This window comes from Lactuca sativa, chromosome 4 (assembly GCF_002870075.4).
Source record: "Lactuca sativa cultivar Salinas chromosome 4, Lsat_Salinas_v11, whole genome shotgun sequence".
NCBI classification, from domain to species: domain Eukaryota; kingdom Viridiplantae; phylum Streptophyta; class Magnoliopsida; order Asterales; family Asteraceae; genus Lactuca; species Lactuca sativa.
The window spans coordinates 171,064,634-171,090,073 of record NC_056626.2 but is presented as its reverse complement, the minus strand read 5'-3'; the positions used below and the strand labels follow the sequence as shown (position 1 = coordinate 171,090,073).

The window sequence follows — 25,440 nt, the reverse complement described above, 5'->3', positions numbered from 1 at the left end:
TTTGCTTTTGGCTAAAAGAGAAAAGTCTTTCTAGTCGAAAATAATGTACATGGCTTAATAAATCATAAACTAGTATATATATATATATATATATATATATATATATATATATATATATATATATATATATATATATATATATATATATATTATGTTACATCTTAAGGAAAATTAATATTTCAATGATATAAATAATTCCCAATTAATTATAAGAGTTTTGATATTTTATTAAAATCAATTTCTAATAAATATTTACTAGTATCAAGTTGTTGTTAGTGTGACCCTTTAGGATCATATATTATCTAGCAATATCATTTTCTAATGACTCTTGGATATATATAGATCTTTCAATCTCCCACTTGCACAAGATTCATTATATAATGATATAGAAAGTGGTGAACGTCTAGCAACATTTCTTTGTGTGTAGTAATATATGATGTTGTGCCATTCGATCAACATCAAATTCCCCAGAAGCTCAAAACTACATTTGGTGTATAAGGTAAATTAGCAGTTATCACTTTGTTACGGACATTATGTTGAACATGAGATACAGATCGCAATCAATCTCATTACGTGTTCAACATTTGGTAAGGCGCCTTAGATGTCTAACTCTCAACACATAAGTGGAACAAATACCATCTTGATTAGATAAGCCTCTTGAATAATTCACACCATAATTTAAAATAGATTTTATAACTGCCCGTTTAAGGATCAATATGTGATCATATCAAAGCATAACACTCCCTACACTTAAGACCCATTATTAATCTGAGGTGTTAAGGCTTCACATATAGTACCATTTATCAAGTATCGCTCATGATAGCGATCAAGGAGGTGATCTTGATGCGAGTCAATTTAATACTAGTTTTCTGATAAGTACCTATGAATCTTGGTTATAACTACTTTCCCTCTTTCATCTGGTGAGAGTCAACCAATCCAATTCATATCATTCTTGTTATATAATTTCTCCCACAATTATAATTGACTATGAAATTTTAGAATAATAAGATTATTCATGGATTAAACATGTTAATATAGAAGACAATAAGTATTAATGTGATGATCATATTCCAGTATATCAAAGCATTATGTAATAGTTGTTGTTATAATGTTCAAATATCCAAATACTAAATCCAAATGCAACCCCCATTTCAATAATAATGAAGTCCTGTAGCTGAAGTGTGACCATTCATACTTAGCATATGAGAGTGACTTTATTAATGGGTTTGACAAATTTAATTTGTGTGAATACTACGAATACTATCATTTCCGTAGTTGACTTTACTCTAAGTATACTTAAATATCCCGGAGAATATGATTAGTGTTCTTCCGTGACAGGGAGTCCCTTATCTTGTTAAGTATACTCTCGACGTCACAAAGATTTGTAAGTGATCCTTGAATGGCAGAAATAAACACATTTTTTAAATGAACTCATTCATCCAATATTTGGTTTCATCTTGTAATATAGTGTATTCTGATTTTGTAGTAGACTGTGTAATTATGTTAGTTTGATGTCATTTAACATCATATTTTGTACATTTTCATTTCATTTATTTTAAATAATGTTCAACTCATGTATTCTATTAGAACTATCGTACTGCTCATGTTTTTTATTTCAACTTTAGATAGTTCAAGTGGAGCAGTGCTTTGGGAGTCTAAAATTGGAGCAGTTGGATGCGTGTTTGGTACTCAATTGGAGTCTAAACTAAGGAAGGATGCTAAGGAATGAACAAGAAAAACTTGGAAGGAAGAATGACAATAAAAAAGGCACAAAATTCAATACATGCAATCACATGTCTTGTCCATGCGATCGCATGTTTGGCTCACAACTTGACTTCTGAAATTTTTTGTGCCAAAAATTTAGATGGATGAAAAAATGAAAACATGTGATCGAAACTTTGCTTTATACAATCGTATAATTGCGAAAATGTTCCAAAATAGCATCCTACTTCATTGAAAAGGCCCAAGACGCGTTTTCTTCAATACCTGCAATCGCAACTTTTATACATACGATCGCATGCACGTCGTTTTTGCTGATGGACGTATAAATAGACCTGCATAACCTTCCAATAACCATAGTTGGACGATTCCAGATGACAAAAACCACTTCTGAAGGCGATTTTTGAATTCTTTTAGTGACTTTTAACGATCTCAAGGCTGCAAATCATCTCACACATTTAGTTTAGAAGATTGATTAATAAATGTTTCTTCTATCTAATATAATTTCATTTTTGGCCATGTTTGGCTAAATTTTATTTTTCAGTTCTCCATAGACTACTACTTTTCATGTGATTAGTTTTCAGATCTAATTTTCGTTTCATGTTTCTATCTAAAATTTTCCGTTTTGAGCTTAATGAATGTTTGGTTGTAAATTCTTGGTAGTTTGATCACCTAGATAGTGTTTTACCATTCAAGTTAATAAGTTAATAGAATTCGTAATTGTTCTTGTCAACTGGTAAAAGTAACAAGTATCAGATTGGTTCTGCGATTGGGATTTAACTTTGATATAAACTGAAAAAAAAAATGATATTTTTATGCTTCCGAGCTTGTGAGAAGTATTGGGTATTGATGGGAATTTAACACATAACTTAATGTAATTTTTATGATTTAATTAAGAGCTTGTTTAATTTAATAGTAAAAAGTTAGGGTTAATTCAAAGAGGTTGTTTTGGATAACTAGTTTACGTAAAAACGGACTATACTAGAGCTTGTTAGCTTTTCTTAGTACCAGCTTATAGAACGCATTCTGAATAACCAAATCCGAGCTAGTTGCATGATTAGGAAAGTCACAGTAGAGCTGAAATTGTTTTAAATTTTGATTTTCGTTTAATTTAATATCACTGCATTTTTTAGTTTTTAGTTTAATTAAAAAAAAAACCTTTATATTTCCTTTTTCTTAACCAGATTATGCTTGATGCAAAAAGGCATTGACCATTAGGTTGTGTCCCTGAGGATTCGACCTTGAGTCCCTGTGCTATATTTTTAGTGAAACCAGCAGTGATAAATTTTATTTTCCTAATACACGAGTGGCAACGTGTTAACAAATTGGCGTTGTTGCCAGAGACACGGTGCTTTCTAATAGTTTTATGCCAAGAATTTTTCGTTCAAGTACACCTCTAGCACTTGTTCCAAAAATTGAGCAAACTACAAGGAAACTGAAGAAAGAAGCAGCAAGAAAGAAACGATCAACTGGTCTCTTTGATTCATCATCTTCCCTACCTCTAGAAACCTCCACACCATAGGGTCGTCCCTTGTGGAACGAACCGGGTCCATTTTTTCTGAAAGTAAACCCAATCTTCTCCTCAAAACATCCCTTATAAAACTTACTCTCCACCAACCTCAATCAAATCTCAACCGACAGATTCTTTAGATTCGGTATATGAAGACTTAATAATGTGTGGAAACGAAGCAGAAAAGACACTTAGAGAGTGGGTCACTCAAGAAGTCAACGATCATCCTCTCTGTATTACTTTTCTGGAAACCTAGAACTTCGAACTCAAATATGGGTTGATTCATCTTCTTCCCACTTTCAGAGGATTGGAAAATGATGACCTACATAAATTCCTCAAGGAATTTCATGTGATTTGTTCAGGAATGAAGCTGCATGTTGTAACAGAAGATCAGATAAAGTTAAGGGCATTCCTCTTTTCACTTTAAGATTTAGCAAGGGAATGGTAATATGGACTCCCATCTGGTTCCATCACCACTTGGACAGAACTCGCAAAGATGTTTTTAAAGAAATATTTTCTAGAAAAACGAGTTTCCAGTCTTAGAAAAGAAATCTTTGGTATCAAACAAAGAAAAAGAGAAGCTTTACATTCTTAATGGGAAAGGTTCAAGAAGCTTCTGGTTCGGTGTCCACAACATGGAATCAACATTTATCAGCTCTACAGTTGTTTTTGTGAAGTTCTGACACCCATGGAGAGGCTTCTAATAAATGCTTCTAGTGGTGGTTCCTTGGGTGATATGACACCAAATAAAATCAGAGAGTTCATCAAGAAATTGGAAATAGAGTCAAAACATTCCGGAAATGAAGACGAGTAGTATCCAGATCAACCAAGGTGTGTCAAGGAAGTCAGCAATGCTCATCTAGAGCCCTAAATATCTGAACTAACAAAGGTTGTTCTACTCCTAACAAAAGAAAAAGCAGTTGCAAAAAAAACCACGTGGTATATGCTTGAAGACAGAACATCCAACTGATATGTGTCCGATTTTGTAAGAGGATGTTGCTCCAGTCAAAGTTGTCGGAGGATACTAGTAACAAAAGACTTATAATCATCCTCCAAACTATTATTAGAATAATAATTATCAACAAAGACAACAATTTCAGCCACCACTAGGTTTTCAACAGACAAACATTCAACAAAATTCTCATAACCAGCCCAACTTTCAGAATCTGAATCAGCATAGCTTCCAGAACCCGAATTACCAGAATCAGAACTTGCATCATCAACCAAGTAATTCTAGCATGGCCTTAGAAGATATAGTGAAGAGTCTTTCCACCAGCACCCAAGCATTCCAGACAAAAACCAGAGCTAGTATCAAAAATTTGGGACAGCAGGTGTCTCAGCTTGCCACTTATGTGGGTCGTCTAGAATCTCAAGGAAAGTTACTGGGACACACAGAAAATAATCAGAAGCACAATGTGAGTGCTATTTTCTTGAGAAGTGGGAAAACATATAAAGGCATAAGTTCATCTGCACCAGAAAACAAAGCTGTAGAGGAATACGAAGAAGTTCTGGTATAAGAAGAAGATTTAAAAGAGATAGAAAAAGGTCCTGAAGCTGAAGAGTTTGAAGAGGTGTTGGTTGAAGAAGAATCTGAAAATGATAAAGAAAAATAAACTCCAACACTAGTCCAACTGAATCTGAAAGAATATAAGCCCTTACCTCCATTCCATCAAGACTGGGAAACACGAAGCGCAAAAGAGTGGATGAAGATATCATGGAAATTTTTCGCAAGGTTGAGGTAAATATTCTACCTGTCAAAGCTGGCGAAAATATCTCTTTAATTTTGCAAAAAGGTTTGCCTCCAAAGTGCAAGGATCTGGGGATTTTCTCAGTTCCTTATAAAGTTGGGAACCTTAATTTTTGAAATGGTATGCTTGACCTTGGAGCTTCAGTCAATGTCCTTCCCTTTTCTATTGTTGAAAAATAAAATATGAGAACTTTACAAAAGATCGGGACAATTATCCAGTTGGATGATCACTCGACGGTACATCCAAAAGGTGTACTGTAGGATGTTCTTGTCTATGTGGATAATCTTATTTTTCCCACTGATTTTTATATTCTGGACATGGGTGATATATGTGTATCAGATAAAAACTCAATTATTTTGGGAAGACCTTTTCTGAAAACTACAAAAACAGAAATTGATGTTTTTAATGTCATGATTTCAATGCTGTTTGATGAGGAGGTTTTTAATTTTAAAATTAATAATGATGATTTTCCTTTTGAAAATATTTCTGTAAATTATCTTGGTATCAACAGCCCTTTATCTGAGGGCTGCTGTGAGTTTTCTAATGTCTCTATCCAAGAAAATTTTGCAGACATGAACTATCATACATATTGGAGGAGCTGGCAAAACATAAGCTTGAGGATGTGAAGGATGAGTATCTGATTCATGCTAAAGAAAAATCAGATAAAAATTTGAAAATATTTTTTTTTTTTGAAAAAGAACAAGGAGAAAGTGATGATTTCAATTGAGAAAGTACCAAAACAGAAGCTGAAATGCAAAAATCTGAAAAAGAAAAGAATTTGAAGAGTTGAAAGAGAAGATTTTTGGAAATAAAAAGAAGATCAGAAAATGAAAAAAGATTAATAATCTATAGGACATATCTGAAGACAATCTAGAGTCTTTCAAATTTGCTGAATAACTTCCAGATCCACCCATCTTGCCATATTTGAAGGGATTTGGAGTCAAAAGGAAAAGAGTTGAGCTTCAGAGAAGTCTCACCCACACCAGTTAGTTAATTTGGTTGGGCAAAGTCGAGCCAATAACTTTAAAATAAAAGATCTAGTGTGCTCAAGAATCATATTAAAGTGATATTGCTAATTAACATATGATACTAATGGGTCACACTAACATCAACTTGATATGATTGATTATTCATAGGAAATTTATTTTAAGAAATATTCACCAAAACTCTTATAATTAAATTGGAAATTATTTATTTCATGGAAATAATAACTTTCATTAGCAAGTAACATTACATAATTCGTATGGTATGAAATAATAAGTCATGTACAACATTTTGGACATTAGGACTTTTTTTATTTTACCAAAAGGTTAAGGCTTATATTTTATAAAAGAGTTTATAAAATTTTACAAACCTTTGACTTCTTTTTATTAAAACCATGACTTGTTCTTTAGAGAACAAGTTATGGGCTTTTACTTATAATAATGAAAAAGAAGGCATGGCTCAAAAAGCATGGGAGGGGGGGGGGGGGGGGGAGGCAATCAGGTCTTAGGTTCATGATTGACTTAAAGTGTTAAGTACTTTCGATAAATATTAAGCTTTATAGGAAAGGATTTCCTCTTATTTTATTCACTCTTGCATGATGGACGAAACCATCACCTCCTCGCTCACTCTCTCTAGTTTTGCTTTGCAGACTTGGAGATTACTTGCTTTTAGATGCCCTCTTTAAGTTCATATTGTTTATGAACTAAAAGCTTAAGGGTTTAAGAGTTCATGGACTAGTATTTACATGAAGTTGAGTCATTGTTGGTGTCTCAAAGGTTCCACATTTTTCATCAACTTCCAAGCCTCCCAAGAGGACCAAAGAACAACAAAGGTTGTTATTTCTTCATCCTTTCTATGGTTGGTGTTTAAATCTGTCTAAAACTTGTAAGATGATCCTTGGTGGGTATAAAATATTTATGTTATGTTCAAAATTATAAGTCTTCCGCTTGCTATATTTTTCTAGTTTATGAAACTATTTTTGAACTAAAACCCAACAATTGGTATGTAATAATTAACAGATTTGTTTTCTTGGTAATTTTTTTGTAAATTAATAGATTATTTTTAGAAATAATTTATTTGTACAAAGATGTAACAAGAAATGAAGTTGGAGCCATTTTCTGAAGACAAAAGGCAATTTTCGAGTCTACATAAGTGCTGAGCAGAAAGATAATGCTTTCTGAAAACTATCATGAATGTTGTCAACAGTAGCTTTTTCTTTAAAGGGATGTTGACCTAATGCAACACTTTATGCAACCCTTATCTGAAAAGTGTTGCATGTACGTGGCTGAATTTTTCCTTTAAAGACGATTTCCAATCTTTTGCAAGCAATGGGTGTTACTCAAGTGGGAGCTTCTACAACAATATTACAAGATGATTTTTGGTCCCCTTAAATGTCCCTTTAGGAATGGACTTGGCATCTTTTGCATTGGCTCACAAACAATATCATTAGTTGGTTATGTTTATGCACATAACTTTTTATGGATGTTTGTGTTTATTTCATGCAATTATTATGTACAGTTGATAAATTAGTTTTTCACATGCTAAAATAATTTTGGACAAAATAAACATCACATGAAATTTTGTTTTCAAAATTAGACATAAGATGTAACAAGTTATTATTTTAAAAATAAAACCCGGTTTTATAAAATCATTAATAACGACAAATTTTGAAATACTCCATTATATGTTTTAAAATTGTGATTTTTGTGACTTATACAAACTCCAAATATATAAGTAATAAACTGAAGTTTTATTAAAGATATAAAAGGTTCAAATGCACTCAAACTTAATACCGGTTATTAAAATTGAATTGCATCAAATTATATAAAAGCAAGATTTTTCTATAGAACCTTTAAAAGTGGTTTTTCTTTTGAAAACTGATACCATGGTTTATTATATGCATGTAATAAACATGATATTGTATTTTTTTTAAACTACAATAATAAAACATATAAAGACCCTCGTCTTTACAAACCTCAAATCTATGCAATCCTTTTGAAGAACACTCGCACAAATCATTCATCCACACATGATTCTGAACTTCAGAGGCCATCACAGCACACTTAAACTATTTTGTAGTTACTCTTAGTTTGCAAGAGGGTGCAAGTCATCGCAATCCGCTGCACAAGGTAATTGTTCGTTTATTTTTCTTTGTGAAGAGTTGCGAGACGTCACAACCCGTTGGAGTTGATTTTTTCCTTTTCATTTTGTTTATTCTTTGTGTTATTTTTTCTTTACAATGTCTTGCAATATTTGCATCTCATCTTAGTTGAATTTATGTTCGTAGTTTAAGTGTTTTGCTACTGTTCACATGCGATGACTTGCTAGCCATCGGCACTCATCACAATTTCAATTTTCTGTTATAAATTTTTTCAAAAATCCAAAAATACATTTCTTTATAATTTTTTTTATAAAATCATAAAAGATTTTGTATTTCTTCAAATTTTGGAAAGTACAAAAATATTTTCTTGGTTTTTTTTTTAATTTTAGAAAAATAAAAAATATTTCCTTTAAGTAATTGATGGTGAATAGTTGTTGTTCTAGCATGCAACAAAGGAATTGACGGGGAATTTGTGTTTCAAGATGTTATTGACTAGTTAAGTATCCCTAGAAGTATACTGCAACATGTTGTATGAAGCCTAATAGACTCTCTATTTGCGAAGCCTCAATTGTTGATACATAAAAGTGAACCTCTAGCAATCCGAGCCATACCATATCCGAAGCTAATGTTTTCCAAGATGTGATGAGTTCGAAGTTAGTATTCCTCCCAGATGAAGACTTATTCAAGACATTCTGAAGTTAGTATTTTGATGTGACAGAGTTGTACAAGAATTAAATGCTCTTTGTTATTTTTATTGAGTGAACAATTCACGAGACAAAATCAAGTAAATATTGTGTGTCGGATTTTGTTAGTACAATATTTTATCTAGTCCATAGAATGTTCACGATTTGTACTATGTCTCTCCTTTACTACTTAAGGAGATGATGTTTCACGAATTGTAAGCAAGAAATGGCAACATTCTCTTCACATCAATTAAAATTCTCTTGCAAGTCAAATCTTTTTCAATATCATTCTTCTTGTTCTTAAATTGTCGTTACTTTGCTCATACTCAATTTACTATACTTAAATATTTTGTTGAATACTTTGTTGATCTTCATTCTTCGAGAAATGACTAGTTTACCAGACTTGACTGGACCAAATTAGTAGTAACAACCATTGATCTTAAGTAAATTCAAGGTTTGAGTTTTCAAAAAAAATTTGTACGCTGTCCATTGCACTTTCAATTGGTATCAGAGCTTGAGTAGTTGTCATTTGAATCCATAAGAATATATTATAGTTGATCTGAGATTACCTAGATATCTCAGTCATTTCTGTGTTCAGGATAAAAGTTCTTTTATATACCGCTTCTGCTCCAATAATTTAACTTCAATAGCTGCTCCTAATCAAACTCAACAAATGTATTCCATGCAAATAGCAAATAGTGTGGGTTGCCTTTCTCGTGCCCGATTGGTAGTTGTTGAAGAGTATGATCACCGGAAAGTTAGGATGGAAATATTTTTAATTGGTAAGGAAAAAAGGAAAGAGATAAGGATATCTATGAAACAAGGTCCTCATGTTCCAGTAAGAAAAATGGTGAGAGATGTTGTTGCTACTCTTTTAGGCCAAGATGATCAATGTCCAGTACCTCTTAGTGCTTCAGATATCGAAAAGCTCCATGCATACCAGATTGTATTTTCTGAGATGGTGTGTGGTGTTCCTCTGTCTCTTTTTAAGCACATTATATTGTGAAAATCTACAAAAGAGATTTGGGACACTCTTCAAGACTTGTTCGAAGGGTCCGAGAAAATGAAGGATAAACATATTGAATTCGGTTGTCAACGATTTTGACACCTTAACCACAACTCCAGGTGAATCCTCCGAGTAAAATCTGAAGTTTATCAATAGCCTCGGAAAAGGCTAAGGAAACGTCAAATCATGTCTTTAGAGTAACGGATCTCTAAAGAAACCGAAGCTTTGTCAACTTTTTGACGATCTACAAGTCCATGAATCCAACGTTGCTCAAACGTTAAGAGAACTATCAAGAGGTCCTCTTTCCTTGTTTAGTTATGTTAAGCCACTAATTCTGAACCCATCTGTATCAGATCATTTTGGAACTATACCACCTATTTCACCTACCCCACCTACTCAACCTGTTTCAAACCATTCATTCGAAGAAAATCATGATCTTGATCCAACTGATTCTGAGCTTCACTTTCAACTGGAATTCACACTATTGTCAATGAAGTACAAAATTCCCTAGAATCCCAATCATAAACCTTATCAGAACCAACTTCAAGCCCCTTATCAAAATAATCCTCAACAATTTCTGAAACCATCAGAAAACCCACCAGCATACCAACCCATCATCTTAAATCACTCGTCGGAGTCCCAAGGAATTCGGAAATCAGACAAACCTAAGATAGTTTTGTTGGATTAGGTGTCTAATCCTATAACTATTTTGGTTTGCACTTGACCCAATTACGAGCATGGTCCTTTTGGGTTGTCTTCACCATAGCAACTGATAGGATGAACTAAGAAGAAAAAGGATTAATTATGATTTATTAATATATATTATATGAATAATATATTAAAAGAGAAATCATATTTTTTTTATTAATTTTAGTCAAGAATTTATAAGAATTAATTTTGTGGCTAAAAGACATTAATTAAACAAAGGGGACTAGAACTGTCAATTGTGTGATAGTTGAATATTAGGCTAATGGACTCCATAGAAGTTGGAGTGGGGAAACCCATTAGAATTCTCCCAAGGCCTCTAAGGAGGGAGTCCATGGGATTCTTAGGGCCTAAGCAGTCAGATTAGGGTTTCCTAGTTGAAAACCATAATAGCCTAACTATATAAAGAACTCCCAAGGCCCCAAAAACATGTGGAAATAATCCCTAAGGGTTCTAGGACGTTTTTGGTGCTCCTCCTTCTTCTCCTAAGTCATCTTGTTGCTCATGGTGTTTGTGATTCCATTAGAGGCGCAACATTTGAGGCACTAAGCTTTCAAGAGTCAAGATCAAGGAGATTTGTGATTGTTATTCCAACATAACAATCAAGGTAAGATCTACAACCTAATTCATATGTTAATTCAATTATTGTATGCTAGATCTAGGGTTTATGAGCTTTGGATGATTATTGCATGTTCATTAGACAAACTAGATCCAAAGCTTTAGGGTTTGCATGTACACCATAGGATTGAGGTAGTGCTCATAACCCATCAGTGGTATCAGAGACTAGGTTGTTTATCTAATGTATTTGATGCTAATGTGAATTGTTCAAAGTTGAAAAAATTTTGTTTTTGCTTTCTACCTATTCACCATGAGGTGGTGAAAATCACCACAAGGTGGTGAGCCATCACGAGGTGGTAAAATCACCACGAGGTGGCGTCGGGTCAGATGGCAGACTTTTCGGATTTTTGGCCTTAATTAGGTTAAGATAATTACCATAAGTTGTTTTAATTGATTAAAATCGTTTTTTAATATGGTAATGAATATCCTCATCTAATTAAAGGATAATTGTCAAATTTTAAGATAATTACAAGATTATATGATATTTTAGTTATTTGTAAAATTTGATTTGTTTTATTTTGCCAAATTAAATTGAATTGGGTCGAATTTAGATAATCACTTATTATTTGATTAATTGAATTATTTGTAATTTGATTTAGGAAGTTTTGAAAAGTTTCAAAACATACCCTCAAGTTTTGGAATTTAAATTTTTGATTAAAATGTTAATTTTGAAATATTTAAATTCTAATCCCTAAAGTTTTGAAAAGTTTCAAAATTTGTCCTCAAGTTTTGGAATTTATCATTTAAATAATAGGTATTAATTTTGAAAATAATAAATTCTAAACCCTGGTATTTTGAAAAAGTTCAGATTACACCCTTATGGTTTTATTAAATTAATTAAGTGTATAATTAAAAGAGAGTTAATAAATCCATTATGATATGGCTTGTATTTAATTAAATTAAAAGTATAATTTTATTAAATTATACCACATGGTATTTTAAAAGTGTAAAATACACCCTTATACTATATAAAATTAAAAGTCTAATATAGTATATATGTATAAGTAAAGAGTCAGTCTTACCGTTAGTAGGCCTCATTTATTAAGCTGGTCTTTAAGGGGTGTTTAAGGAAATTGCCTATAAAATGACGATTGAATGGGTATCCACTCTTACCCACCGCACTCTTAACTAGTGGAGGGTCGTTAGCTGAACAGGTAGGATAGGACGCAACCTTTCATTATAGGTATAATGAAGTACGAAGTAGCTAAACACTTTTATAAATACCCAAATCTTAGTTACTTTAGGAAAAATGTGGAGTTGGTGCTATTCCATGAAATTACACTTTGTACCCTTGCTAAGATGTTAGATGTTAGTAGAGCGTGTGTGGTTAATCGGCACACTAATTGGGCTCTAAGAAAAGGTGGCAAAGGGTGACTCGATGTTTGTCATAGATCGATGGAGCGTGTGTGGTTAACCGGCATGTCGATTAAGTGACTGTAACATTGGGGGCGTCATGTATATTTGCATGGTTATCCACAACTTGTTTGTGATCCTCGGTATCCCAGTCACAAACAAAGGGCACACTTGAAATTTAAGCATGCCATTGAAAAGTTCAATGAATCTCAAAAGATCTAGGAGTTTCAATTCATTTAAAACTTAATTTTCAATTTTCGTTTTTCATGGTGGAATTTGGTAAATCGTTATTTACCAACCTTCAAATGTTCTGCAATTTGGATTACGGCATCCCTCTTCCAAATTGTAGAATATTGTGTTGGGTCTTAGCCTTGATATTTCATTTGGGTATTATATAAAGGATTCCAATCAACTAACTTGAATTTTCTCTCGTTTTGTAGATGTCAATATCTATCAACTATGGTCTTCCTAAATCCGTTGGAAAAAGTTTTTCAAAAGAAGATGGTGTTCCACGATTTGATTGTGAAAATGAAAATCATACTTCACTTCCTCCACCTCCTCCAATAATTCTCCCTAACCCATGTGTTCGAGGAATTGAAAATTTCAAAGTCACTCAAGCCCTGTTGGCAAAAAGACACAAAGATGGAAAGCCTGTATATGCTCATGTCTTGGATATGAAGTTGCATATCGATAGATTGGGAATGTTGGGTGTCGATGTATCAAGGAAGTTGGTTGTTGACTTGGTTCTTCAGTCACTTCCCGAATCATATAGTGAGTTCATTAGAGAGTATTATGTGATGGACCACGATGTAACCCTCATTGATTTGACTTATTTGCTAATTGCTGCTGAATCAGCGATGATTTGGCGCACTGGTCAACCAAATTTGTCTGGTAAATCAATGTCCCAACTTTCTATGGGAAATGGCAACACTGGAAGTCCAGAAACGTTTTCTCTACGCAAGAGAAAGGTTGAATCTGAGATAGTCCCGTGTCCCATTCCAGAAGAATCCATATGTTTCTACTGCCAAAAGAAGTAGCATTGGTTACGAAGCTACCTTGATTACCTGAAAGATCTAAGAGATAAGAGAGACAAAACTTATGACTTTGCTTCACGTAAAATCCACTATCTAACTCTATTATGTTTTCTATTTTATATTCCTAATACATGATGTAGTAAGATTGCATTTTGTTGTAGGATCGAAGAAAAGAAAGGAAGTTTAAAGGAAGAAGTGAGTTGGGTCTGATCGCGAAGAAATGGATTTCGATCGCATGATTCGATGATTGGATTTTTGAGCTGCCGCTAAGACTTAAGATAGATTGATTAGGAATATGTAATAGCATATTTTTCAATTGATCTTGCATTGTAAGGATAAGTTTTCCGCACCTTTTTTATAAATAAAATAAATTTTGAGTTTTTTCTTATTTATATATCCTTGCAGTGTTATTTATGAAAATTGATGCTTGTGTGTTTCTATTGTAAGCAATATTGAGTGGATGTGATTCTTAGTTATGTTATTTATGGTAGTGTCATAATTTTTCTAAGTAAGGAAAGATTCCCATCGACTAAATCTCAATTGGACAGAAGCTTGCAATCGTATGTTTTGAATCATGTGATGTATGGAAATCTTGGTACTTGGGAAATTAAGACTAATTCCTTGATCACACAACTATGTGAGTCAAGAGAAGGAATAAAGGACTAGAACACAATGTTGTGCACTGGTCAAGTCCACCACAAATAACAATAAGACTATTCATCATGATTTACTATAAGTCTAGTAAATATCGTTATGCTTACAAGATTAAGTACAATTCTAAATTATTGAAAAGTTTCAATAATAGAAAAAACGAAGAAGAAGAATCAATTAGGCAGAAAGATAAAATTTTCTCCAATCTGGAAAGTAAGGAGAGCACTTTTGTATCATGTTTTATGATCGTCTTATTGATTGTGAAACCATATCACAATTGATCCTCTAGGTAAACCTTAGTGCACTGGTATGGCTAAGAAGAGGAAACATAAATTGTTGAAATGGTTAAATCAATAGGTGAATCATACTTCGTTCCAAAATCAAGTCTTAGAGTCATACTCTAAGATTTTGACTTGGGTGACACATATTAAGAAGTTTTTATTAACACACTCATCAAATGTGGAGTAGAAAAATGGTTTTCTTACTCTTGCACATTTGAAATTGGTAAGTTGTGATGTCTTGGATATGAAAAAGATCAACTAAGACCAATTGTGTGTAGTGCTTTGTCTTGATAAGAATCTGCACTAACTCTTGAATATTTGTTTGTCAAGAAATGTTTCTTGACGAGAGAATCTTATATGTCAAGAGGTTAGTGGGAGTCTAAATGATCTTGAAAAAGGTTCAAGAACTAATCAAGAGTAAACCTATTAGAAACTAGCACACGACTTGAGGTTTGTAACCTATTGTGTTGAGATATTCTTTAGTGCCTCAATTGATGCACCTCTAATGGAGTCACAAACACCACTTAGCAATGGATGAACAAGACAGAGAGGTGGAAGCTACAAGATTTCGGCCAGAGTTTTTTCTAGGGAATCAAGTGCCGATTTCAAGAGCCTTAGGGTTCCTATTATAGTTGAGGCTACTATGGTTTTAAACTGGAAACCTTAATTTCATTGCTTAAGCCCTAAGCAATCCATGAACCCCCATATGATAGGCCTTGGACGAAAACTCTATGGGCTTCCCATAGATTTTCGTCCACCCCTTATCAATAGAGTCCATTAGCCAAGCTACAGCTATTACTGATTTACATAATCAGTCCCCGTTCTTTTAATCTGTATCTTTTGATCACTAAATTACTTCAAAATTAATTTCTAATAAAATACTAATTAAATAATATGATTTCTCAATTAATATATTATTCTTATAATATATTGATAAGTCATTAATTACCATCTTTCTCCAAAACTCATCCTATCAAATTATTATGGTGAAGGCAACCCAAAAGGACCATACTACTATCGGGTCAAGTACATACCAATTATAGTTATGGGCTTAGACACCTAATCCAACATAGCTTCGGTTGATCCATAAGATATCTCAAACTCTTGTGATTTGTGTCGACAGTACAACAGATCCATAAAGATAATGCCTCCAAATCTTGAGGGAAAACACCAAAATCCTACTCCAGGTCATGAGTAGGATATCGCGTCTCATGCGGCTTCAGCTACCGTGAAGCATAAGCTGTCACACGCCCCCTCTGCATAAGGACCGCCGCCAAATCGGTGATGGATGCATCACAGAATACCAAAAACATCCTTCACTCCCTCTGGAAGGGTCAATACCGAGGCCTCACATAACCTCCAACGAAGAGTCTTAACCACCGACTGCTGCTTAGGGCCCCATTGGAAATCCACTACTTTCCTCGTCAGACGAGTGAGGGGGCCGCAATTTTGGAGAAATCCTAAATAAATCTACGATAGTATCCTGCCAAACCCAAGAAACTCCTGATCTCTGAGGTGTATTTCAGAACCTCCCACTGCATCATAGTCTCGATCTTGGCCGGATCGACCAAAATCCCATCCTGTTTAACGAGGTGTCTCAAGAACTGGACCTCTCGTAACCAAAACTCACACTTTGAGAACTTGGCATAAAGTCGTTACCGTCTTAAAACTCCCAAAAGCTCTTGAAGGAGCTCCTCATGTTCTCTCTAGTCTTGGAATATACCAAGATATTTTCAAAAAACACAATGATAAATCAGTCGAGCATCGGTCTGCACACCCGAATCATCAAATCCATAAACGCAGCAGGCTTGAAATGGCATCACAACGAACTTGTAAAGCCCATAACGAGTCTGGAATGCAGTCTTCTCCACATCATTGTCTCTCACTTTCACCTGAAGATACTCGAATCCCAAATTGATCTTGGAGAACCAAGATGCACCCTGCAATTGATCAAATAGATCATCTATCTGCAAAAAGGGGATAATGGTTCTTCACCGTTAACTTGTTCAACTACCAATAATCAACGCACATCCAGTTTGAACCATCCTTCTTCTTGACGAACAATATCGACGATCCCCACAGAGAACTGCTCGGTTTGATGAACTGCTTCCCTAACAACTCCTGAAGCTAAAAGGACAACTCCTGCATCTCAAGTAGTACCAAGCGGTATGGAACCTTGGCAATCGATGCCGCACCTGGCACTAGATCAATCCTGAACTCAACCTCCTTCTCAGGTGGCACACCCGATAACTCCTCTGTGAAAACATCAGCAAACTCCCTAACAACTGGCACATCAAAAACTGAGGTTTGCTCCCCTACACGAGTATCAACCACATAAGCCAAATAACCCACACATACATGCTGAATATACTACCAAGCCCTGGCTTCCGAACAAATCCCTGAACCAACCATGGTACTGATGGGTTTTGGTCCTAAGAACATCCTATGTGCTCATACAAACCCTAATGCTTGGATCTAGGTTTCTCTATTGTACATGCAAGTTATCCAAGACTATAAACCCTAATTCTAGCATACAAGTAATCATATTAACATAAGAATAGGTTTAAGATGTTACCTTGATTGTTATGTAGTAATAACAATCCCAAATCTCCTTGTATTGACTTTAGAAAGCTTAGAGTCACAAATGTCACTCCTCTAATGGTTCACAAACACCATAAGCAAGAGGATGAAGAGGAGAGAGGATGGAGGCTATCCAAAAATGTGTGAAGCCCTAGAATAAACCCTAGAGGATGGAGGCTATCCAAAAATGTGTGAAACCCTATAGGAGGCTATTAGGGTTATCTTAACAAGGAAACCCTAATTTGGATGCTTAAGCCCTAAGCAACCCATGGATCCCTTTCCTTAAGGCCTTGGACGATTTCCTTATGGGCTTCCCCATAGAATTCGTCCACTCCTTAATATAAGGCAATCCATGGCCCAAATTGCAATTATCTTATAATTACAATTCCAGTCCCTTAAGTTTAATTAATCTCTTTTAGTCACAAAACTAATTACTAATTAATTCTTGACTAATATTAATTAAACAATATGATTTCTCCTTTAATATATTCTTCTCATAATATATTAATAAGTCATATTTAATCCTTTCTCTCCATAATTCATCCTATCAAGTTGCTTTGGTGAAGGCAACCCAAAAGGACCATGCACCATCGGGTCAAGTACATACCAAAATAGTTATGGACTTAGACACTAATCCAACAGGTACATCTCCATAGATAACTAGTTCTCCACCATTTGGGGGTTCAAACTAGTACTCGTTGGCCATCGCAATCAATCTTGGCACCAAAACTGCTCAGCCAGTCCATCCTACGCACACATCCTTCATGGGGATAGGGATCAGATCAATTAGATAAGGCATCCCAAAGATATCCAATACAAAACCTTGATACACCCTGGAGGCAGAAACCCCATGTTTTTTGGGGATAGAAACCAACAACGGACACTCTAACTCCCCAATAGGCATATTAAACTCCCTACTGAATAATCGAGACATAAAGGACCGACTCGCGACTGATTCGAATAACACAAGAGCAGGAAAAGAGCTCAGTCTGAATGTACGGGTCACGATGTCTAGTGCCACCCTGGCCTCCTCTGCCGTGAGCTGGAAAGTACGACCTCGAGCCCTCGTAAGCTCCGCACTGCCTGACTCCCATATGTAATCCTCAACGTAGCCTGTGCCGGCCTAGCAGCAAGCAAGGGACGGTTGGCCTTCACATGGCCAACCTGGATGCAATGATTGCAAATCCTGGTGTTGGGTATTGGGGCCTGCTGACGACAATCCCTCGCAACGTGGCCTTGCCTGCCAAAATTATGGCATCCAAAAGAAAATCAACTAGCATCATCATGAACCTTACCGTACTTTCCACAAGTGCGGCCCCTTTGACCCCCATATCTAACATCAGCAAGCTTGAACCGCTTCAGCGTAGGCTGAGACTGTGTTGGGGCCTGTCACTACTCACTTGTCTAGAGCTTCATCTCGATCTCTCGCTGCTTAGTGGCCTCCTTCAACTCAACCACTGAACAATAGCCATGATAAAATATTAAACATGTGAGAACAAGTTCTAAATAGTTATAATAAACGAAATATTTCATGACTATAGTTATTTTATGATCACCGTTTAATTGCTTTTAAGTGACTAAATATACACCATAGTTTAAATATAAGAATATACTTGTGACTAAGACTATTTTATTGTGACGATTTAATTTGTGAGGTATTTTTATATCTAATAATAGTAATGGCAAAAGATAAAACTATTGTAACATTCATATCTTTGAGGTACTTGATTTCAGGAATTTTTAGCCTTTAGGAAGAATTCATGACGTGAGTTATGCCCTTTCACGTCGTGAGTTAAGGTTGACTTGTTAACTTGCATTTCTTGAGTCTCACAACGTGATCCTTTGTTGCTCACGATGTGAGAACTGTCTGATGACCAAAATCCTAATTTTTCGGGTCTTTAATGGAATGAGAGGGCTAGGGTTGCCCATCCTTACCCTCCAAAAAACCTGATCACAATCCTCCTTGAGATCCTTAGCCATTTTGGTCCATTTTCTAGCTTGAAGAAGAAGATAATAAGAGGGAAAAAGTGTTCTAGTGTTGGAGTTTGCAAATTAGCACCATCATCATCGTCTCTTCTTGTTGTTGGACCCTTGTAAGGGCTAAAGGTTCAAACTTGATTGAATATTATGGATAGATTTAGGTTTTTGTCCTTTTTATTCATGTTTATGAAAGATTAAGTGAAGTAGATCCATAAAGTTAAAAACTTTATGGATTCTAAGGGTTCTTTGAGACTCGGTTTTAGGGTTTTTAACTAATGACTTTAACTTTGTGGTTTAACTCATTCACTTGGTTTGACTTTGGTGTGGTTCCTAGCCATGAAGGGCTATAATGGTCATTTACCCCAAGGAGAGTGTGCTAAGGACTCTTAATTATGGAATATCACCTTAAGTCGTTGATTAATGTTGTTTTTGGATATGTTTAGTAAGTGGAGCTTTGTAGCAGCAGCCTGAGTGTAAGTTTTATCTGGCTATCATTTGAGGTGAGTCTTTTCACCATACTTGTAATGGGAATTATGCAAATATATATATATATATATATATATATATATATATATATATATATATATATATATATATATATATAAATCCTATGTGTGCATGCAACTCTAAATAATTTGATATACGTTTTCTCTAATTGAACATACAACATGAACAACAAAATAGAAAACCATAGCATGCTACCATATATTTCGAAATTCCCAAATAGGGTTAGAAAAATCATACCTTGATCACTATATACTAATAGCAATTCATATCCTTGTGTTGTTGAAGCCTTGAGATCAAGCGTAACAAATGTCACGCCTCTAATGGTTCACACCCAACACTAATGAGGAAGAATGATTGAGAAGGAGGATAGAGGTTGCAAAATCAGGTAGAATTTTTCCAAAGAATGGATAAATTTATAGGGTAATAGCACTATTTATAATGCAGTCAGGAAACCCTAGATAAGCCCAAATCTAAGATTATGTTAAACCGGGTAATTATCCACTTTCATGTTTATCCACCAGGGATTACTCTAGAAACCCTTAGGCTCCAAGAAACTATCCCCACTTTATGGATGGTTCTAAATTGACTCTTAATTAACTATTGCATGATTACAATTGAATCTCTACACTTTTAATTAATTCTTTTAAACCTGAAATTGATTCCAAATAATTTCTGATTAAATATTATTTAAATATTACTATTTCAAATTAATATATTATTATCATAATATGTTAACAAATCGTTTATTTTAATTTATTAATCAAATAATAAATTAACCTCATTCTCCAAAATCATTTGTCCAGTTGCTAGTTTTGAGGGTAACCTAAAAGGATTGTGCTACTATTAATTTAAGTATATATCAATTAAAGTAATGTGCTTAAACACCTAATCTAATAACTTGTGGGTCGCAAGCACCAATTCCTACCTAATGGTTTGTATATGTAGGATGTATATGTCTATGTCACTTTTACTAGTATGGTTGTATAACCTTATGCATGGAGCCGATTTGGGCTCGGAGTCCCTATATACCCAGGGTTGATATGGGCCCGACACAACTACATGTTGTTACATGGAGTCATTATGGACTTGGGGTTACTATGGACCAGGGGGTTGTTACGAACCCGGCACCACCATGTGCTATTATATTTACAAAAGTGTTGTATGTGGTACTTTGGGGTAAACTCACTATGCTTTGTTCTTACAGTTTATGTTTATGGTTTCATGTAGTTTTGGTAGAAAGCGAAGGTCCCGACATGATGATACAACATCCCCCTCATGATTTTGCACTTGTGTTCATTATACTCTAATGGTTTTGACATTTTGTATTGTGGATGCCTTTAAGACAACTGACGTATGGAACTAATGCATTGTTTTTAAACGAAAAAATTTATCTCTGTTTTTGGGTTGTTTCATAATTGCTACAAGAAATTCTTAGGTATCAGTTTACCTTGTAATTCACGACAAAAAATACACAACAGTCATAGTAAAAGAAATAAAGACTGACTACAAGTATATTATTATGATGGTTATTAAAAATAAAGACAAGTTTTTGGTGTATGTGGAGGCTCGGTTAGGGTTTATTTTTGTATTTATTGTTTTCTAACAACGACAAATTATAGTAAATTACGCAAATGGTCGCTATGGTTTAGGGTAATTTGCACGTTTGGTCCCTAACTTGTTTTTTTTTTTTTAACTCGGAAGGTCCCTACATTTTGTTTTTGTTGCGCGTTTGGTCTTTGTCTTACCTAAAAATATTGTTTTGCCCAAATTACACGAATGGTCCCTATGGTTTAGGGTAATTTGCGCTTTTGGTCCCTAACTTATTTTTTTAACTCGGAAGGTCCCTACTGTTTGTTTTTGTTACACGCTTGGTCCATCTTTTACCTAAAAAACTATTTTTCCCTTGATTTTTTTTAAAATTTTTAAATAAACACACCCCAACCCAACCCCCCTCGCCTTACCTTATCTATCCCACAATTTTTTCTTATTTAAATAATAGTTTTTTTAGGTAAGAGAGGGATCAATCGTGTAACAAAAACAAACAATAGGGACCAAACGTGTAAAAAAACAAACAGTAGGGACCAAACGCATAACAAAAACAAACGGTAAACACTTTCCAAATTAAAAAAATAAGTTAGGGACCAAGCGCAAATTAACCCAAGCCATAGGAACCATTCATGTAATTTACTCTTGATATTTTAATTTATTTAAATAAGGTGGGTAGGTAAGGTAAGATAAGATGAGGTAGAAGTGAAATTGGGGGTGTGTTTATTTAAATAAATTAAAAAATCAATGGCAAAATAGTCTTTTTAAGTAAGACTGAAACCAATCGTGGAACACAAACGAACTGTAGGGACATTTCGAGTTAAAAAAATAAATTTTAAACCAAACGTGCAAATTACCTCAAAACCATAGGAATCATTTGTGTAATTTACTTCACAAATTAATACAAAACACATAACAATATATTTAAAAGTTGGAAAGGTCATAACGGTCGGTCATTTTACTTGTAGCCTGTACCAAAAGTGCAACGTAAACATATCATAGGACTGTGTGAGTTTAAAAAAATTAAAAACATAGTTAGGACATGCACGCAAACTACCTAAAAATCCAAAATACAAAACCAATAGTGCAATTTACCCTAAAGAAATCAACTAACTCAAGTTGGAAGTTCCTTTTTGCAATCAACTCACGTTAAAAGTTAAAGCCACGTGAGAGTATTGATTCATAGGGTGGATGTTACTATGTTATTGCATAGATGCATGAGATGCTCAATAATATCTCCAATACTGATTTTTCGCAAAAAGATTGGCTCTCTATGTTCCTAGTTTCCCGACGAATGGAATTGGTAGCAGTACATGTGGCTATCACAATCGTACCAAATTCGGCAGATGTCGAGGAGAAGAGAGAGAAAGACTGAGTCGCACTCTGCCCCCGTCAATGATCACAATATATAACCACTCGTTAACCTACCCCGAAATGTGTAAATTGTTTGAATGTGATTGTGATGCGATCTCTCTCCCCGCTTATTTCTCCCTTTCTAACTCGCTGCAAATCATAATATGTGATAGGCATTGGTTCAGAAATGGACAAAAGACTGACGTACGAAAACACCATGGGAAACCTAAAGGACGACGCTAAAAAGATGGACCCTTTGTTCCCAAGGCTTCATATCAGTGATGCAGAAAAAGGAGCTCAACGGACCTCTGCAAGAAACAAGATGGCTATTTCACAACAGCCCGTCTTACCTCTTTCGACCAGTGGTTTGGTTCCGACTTATCACGTGAGTCTTAACTTTCTTTACACAATGTACGTAGATATATAGATTTTTAAGTTACATATTCCTCGGTGTTTCTTACTCCTTTGTATTTGGTTCGTTAATCCGTGGTGATATAGGATGCAAGCTACAAACGAAGTGTGTTTTCATCGTTTGGAAGTTCATGTGGCTCCACAAGATTAGCTACACGATTTGATTCTTATCGCTCGAGTGGTATCAATTTGAATATCTCACTAACGACCGTTAAACAAACAATAGAAACTACAAATTGTCAAACGCTATGCAATACCGGACAACAAAAACAGTGTGATTATCGTTTGTTTAAGCCTCAAGATCTTAAAACAACAAAAGGCGCTTCAATCAAGAAGCTTGAAGATGAGGAGGATGAAGATTATCTGGTTCCAAGTCTGTCATTCGGGAATGTCAATAGAGGAAAGTTAGCAACCGCTAGCCCTAACTGCACAATTAAACAGGAGAACAAGCTAGATAATGTGATGATTGAAAACATTGCTAAAGAACATGCGCCATGTTATTCTAATAGAGCTCGGTTATCAGAAACATTAAGCACAGAACTTTCGCCCTCGAGTCCAATGAAGAGAAGTATTGTGGTAGATGAACCAGAGATGCTACACGATTCCACCATCAGGTTGCCATTGAAAAGAAAAAACTTTCAAGAAACCATGATGTGTTACGAAGATGGTATGTCCGTATGCCCGTTTTCAGAAGAAAGGAAAACCGATAGAAATGTTCATGAAGTTCTTCCTCAAATTGATAATGGGTCGTTACAGATAACCCCGGATGAAATTTCACATATTATTGGTCATGAAGACTATTGCAAAGCAAGAAGAACTATCATTCAGTAAGCATCACTAAATTTAGTGCATGTTTAGTGGTTATACCAGAAATCTTGAAGCCTAATTATGTGTTCTTTGCCATGATATTTCAGGCAACAAAGAGTTTTCCAGTCACAACTCTTCGAGTTGCATAGATTGATCAAGGTACAGCACATATATATATATATATATATATATATATATATATATATATATATATATATATATATATATATATATATATATATATATATATATATATATATATATATATATATATATATATATATATATATATCATGATTATAAACAGATACATTCTAAAAGAGGCGAGATTAACTAACGCTTGAACAGGTGCAGAAACGACTTGCAGAATCAGCTCATTTTCTACTCGAAGATCGTGGCTATCAACCAAAGAACATGCCTTCTGAAAGCATTTTCCATGTAGATAATACGATCAGAACACAGTTTCATACAAGAAATGATACAGACAAAAGATATGATCCAAGTTTAATCGACCTCCCACAACCTTCCACCGTCAATGGTGGTAAACAACCACCCTGGTGTCTTCTTCCTCCACCGGGAAACCAATGGTTGGTGCCCATGAGGTCACCTTCCGAGGGACTAGTGTACAAACCCTACACAGGACCTTGTCCTCCACCTGTTGGTCTCGTGGCCCCTCTCTATGGTATGAGCCTAACAGCACCTACAAGTACAGACTTTAGCAATGGCGCTTACCCACAAGGAATTGGTGTATTTCCCAATAATCCACTTTATACATCTTACGGATTGCCTTCGATAACAAAGGGTTTTTGTTCTCCATCAATGGAAGATAACATGAAATATAACAAACCTGTTACGACCTCATGTAATACACTAACCCTAGAGAAATGGCCAACCATGGGTGAGATTCATAATCTGCATGACAGTAAAGATAGTGATTTGCAGGGAAGCAGTAATGGAGGAGACGAACTTCCTCTTTTCCCTACTACACCAATGGTTCAAGATTCAGATCGATGTACAGAGGAAAAGGGGTTTGATGAGAGGATAAAAGTGATCAAAGTTGTACCCCATAATCCTAAATTAGCATCTGAATCAGCTGCTCGTATATTTCAGTTCATACAAGAGGAAAGGAAACAAAATGAATAGGAATCGATATATGTAAATTATCAATTTTTGTTACACTATTTTCAATAAATTCTCAAAGGTAATAACATGAAATTAAGGGTTGCTTCGGGTGAGTTATTTATTCTATTGTCATATCAAAGTTATATATAATTAAATTAATTTACAATATTTGGATCAAATGATTTTCATTGTCGGATCAGTTGATGGTTATTAATAAACTAAGTTTTTATAATAATATGGTATCTTTTTAAACCCTTGTTTATAAAAACAAGTTGGGGCCTCGCAATCACTATTTTATCTCATGCCTTTCTTCGTTCATGGTTCGATATTTTGGTGTCTTAGGCATAGAGGAACCACACCAATCCATCCCGAACTTGGTGGTTAAACTCTACTGCGGTGACGATACTGTAGGGGAGGTCCTGCGGAAAAATAGCTCGACGCCAGGATGATAAAAAACAAATTAAATTACATAAACTAATTTTTTTTTTATTTAAATGATGATAAACTTTATAACAATAAACAAAGCAAAATCATAGTATTTTAATGAGTAATTAAATATCTTAACAGCTAACCAACGATCCGTGAAGTTCTTCTAGCATTTTTGTTTGCAAATTGGTTGATTAATTATTCATAGTTTATACTCTCTAAGATTTCGTTCTCGATAGATATCATTGCCAAATCGTTAAGTCTTTCTTGTGTCGTTAAGATTTCACAAACTTCAAAATTTCAAAAAACTCATTTC

The 25,440-nt window shown here is 34.7% G+C and overlaps 1 protein-coding gene and 1 non-coding gene across 2 annotated transcripts; one reads left to right on the top strand and one right to left on the bottom strand.

Annotated features, from left to right (window-relative positions):
- Positions 1-3,764: 3,764 nt before the first annotated feature.
- On the bottom strand, positions 3,765-3,871 carry LOC111897434 (small nucleolar RNA R71). The gene has a single exon (XR_002852255.1). It is a non-coding gene; the product is annotated as a small nucleolar RNA R71 (small nucleolar RNA).
- Positions 3,872-22,545: 18,674 nt separating this feature from the next.
- Positions 22,546-24,719, top strand: LOC111897431 (protein HEADING DATE 3B-like). The gene is made up of 4 exons (XM_023893398.1): positions 22,546-22,743; positions 22,857-23,596; positions 23,684-23,735; positions 23,925-24,719. The coding sequence occupies exons 1-4, from the start codon at positions 22,546-22,548 to the stop codon at positions 24,717-24,719; spliced, it is 1,785 nt and encodes a 594-aa protein (XP_023749166.1).
- The last annotated feature ends 721 nt before the right edge of the window (positions 24,720-25,440 follow it).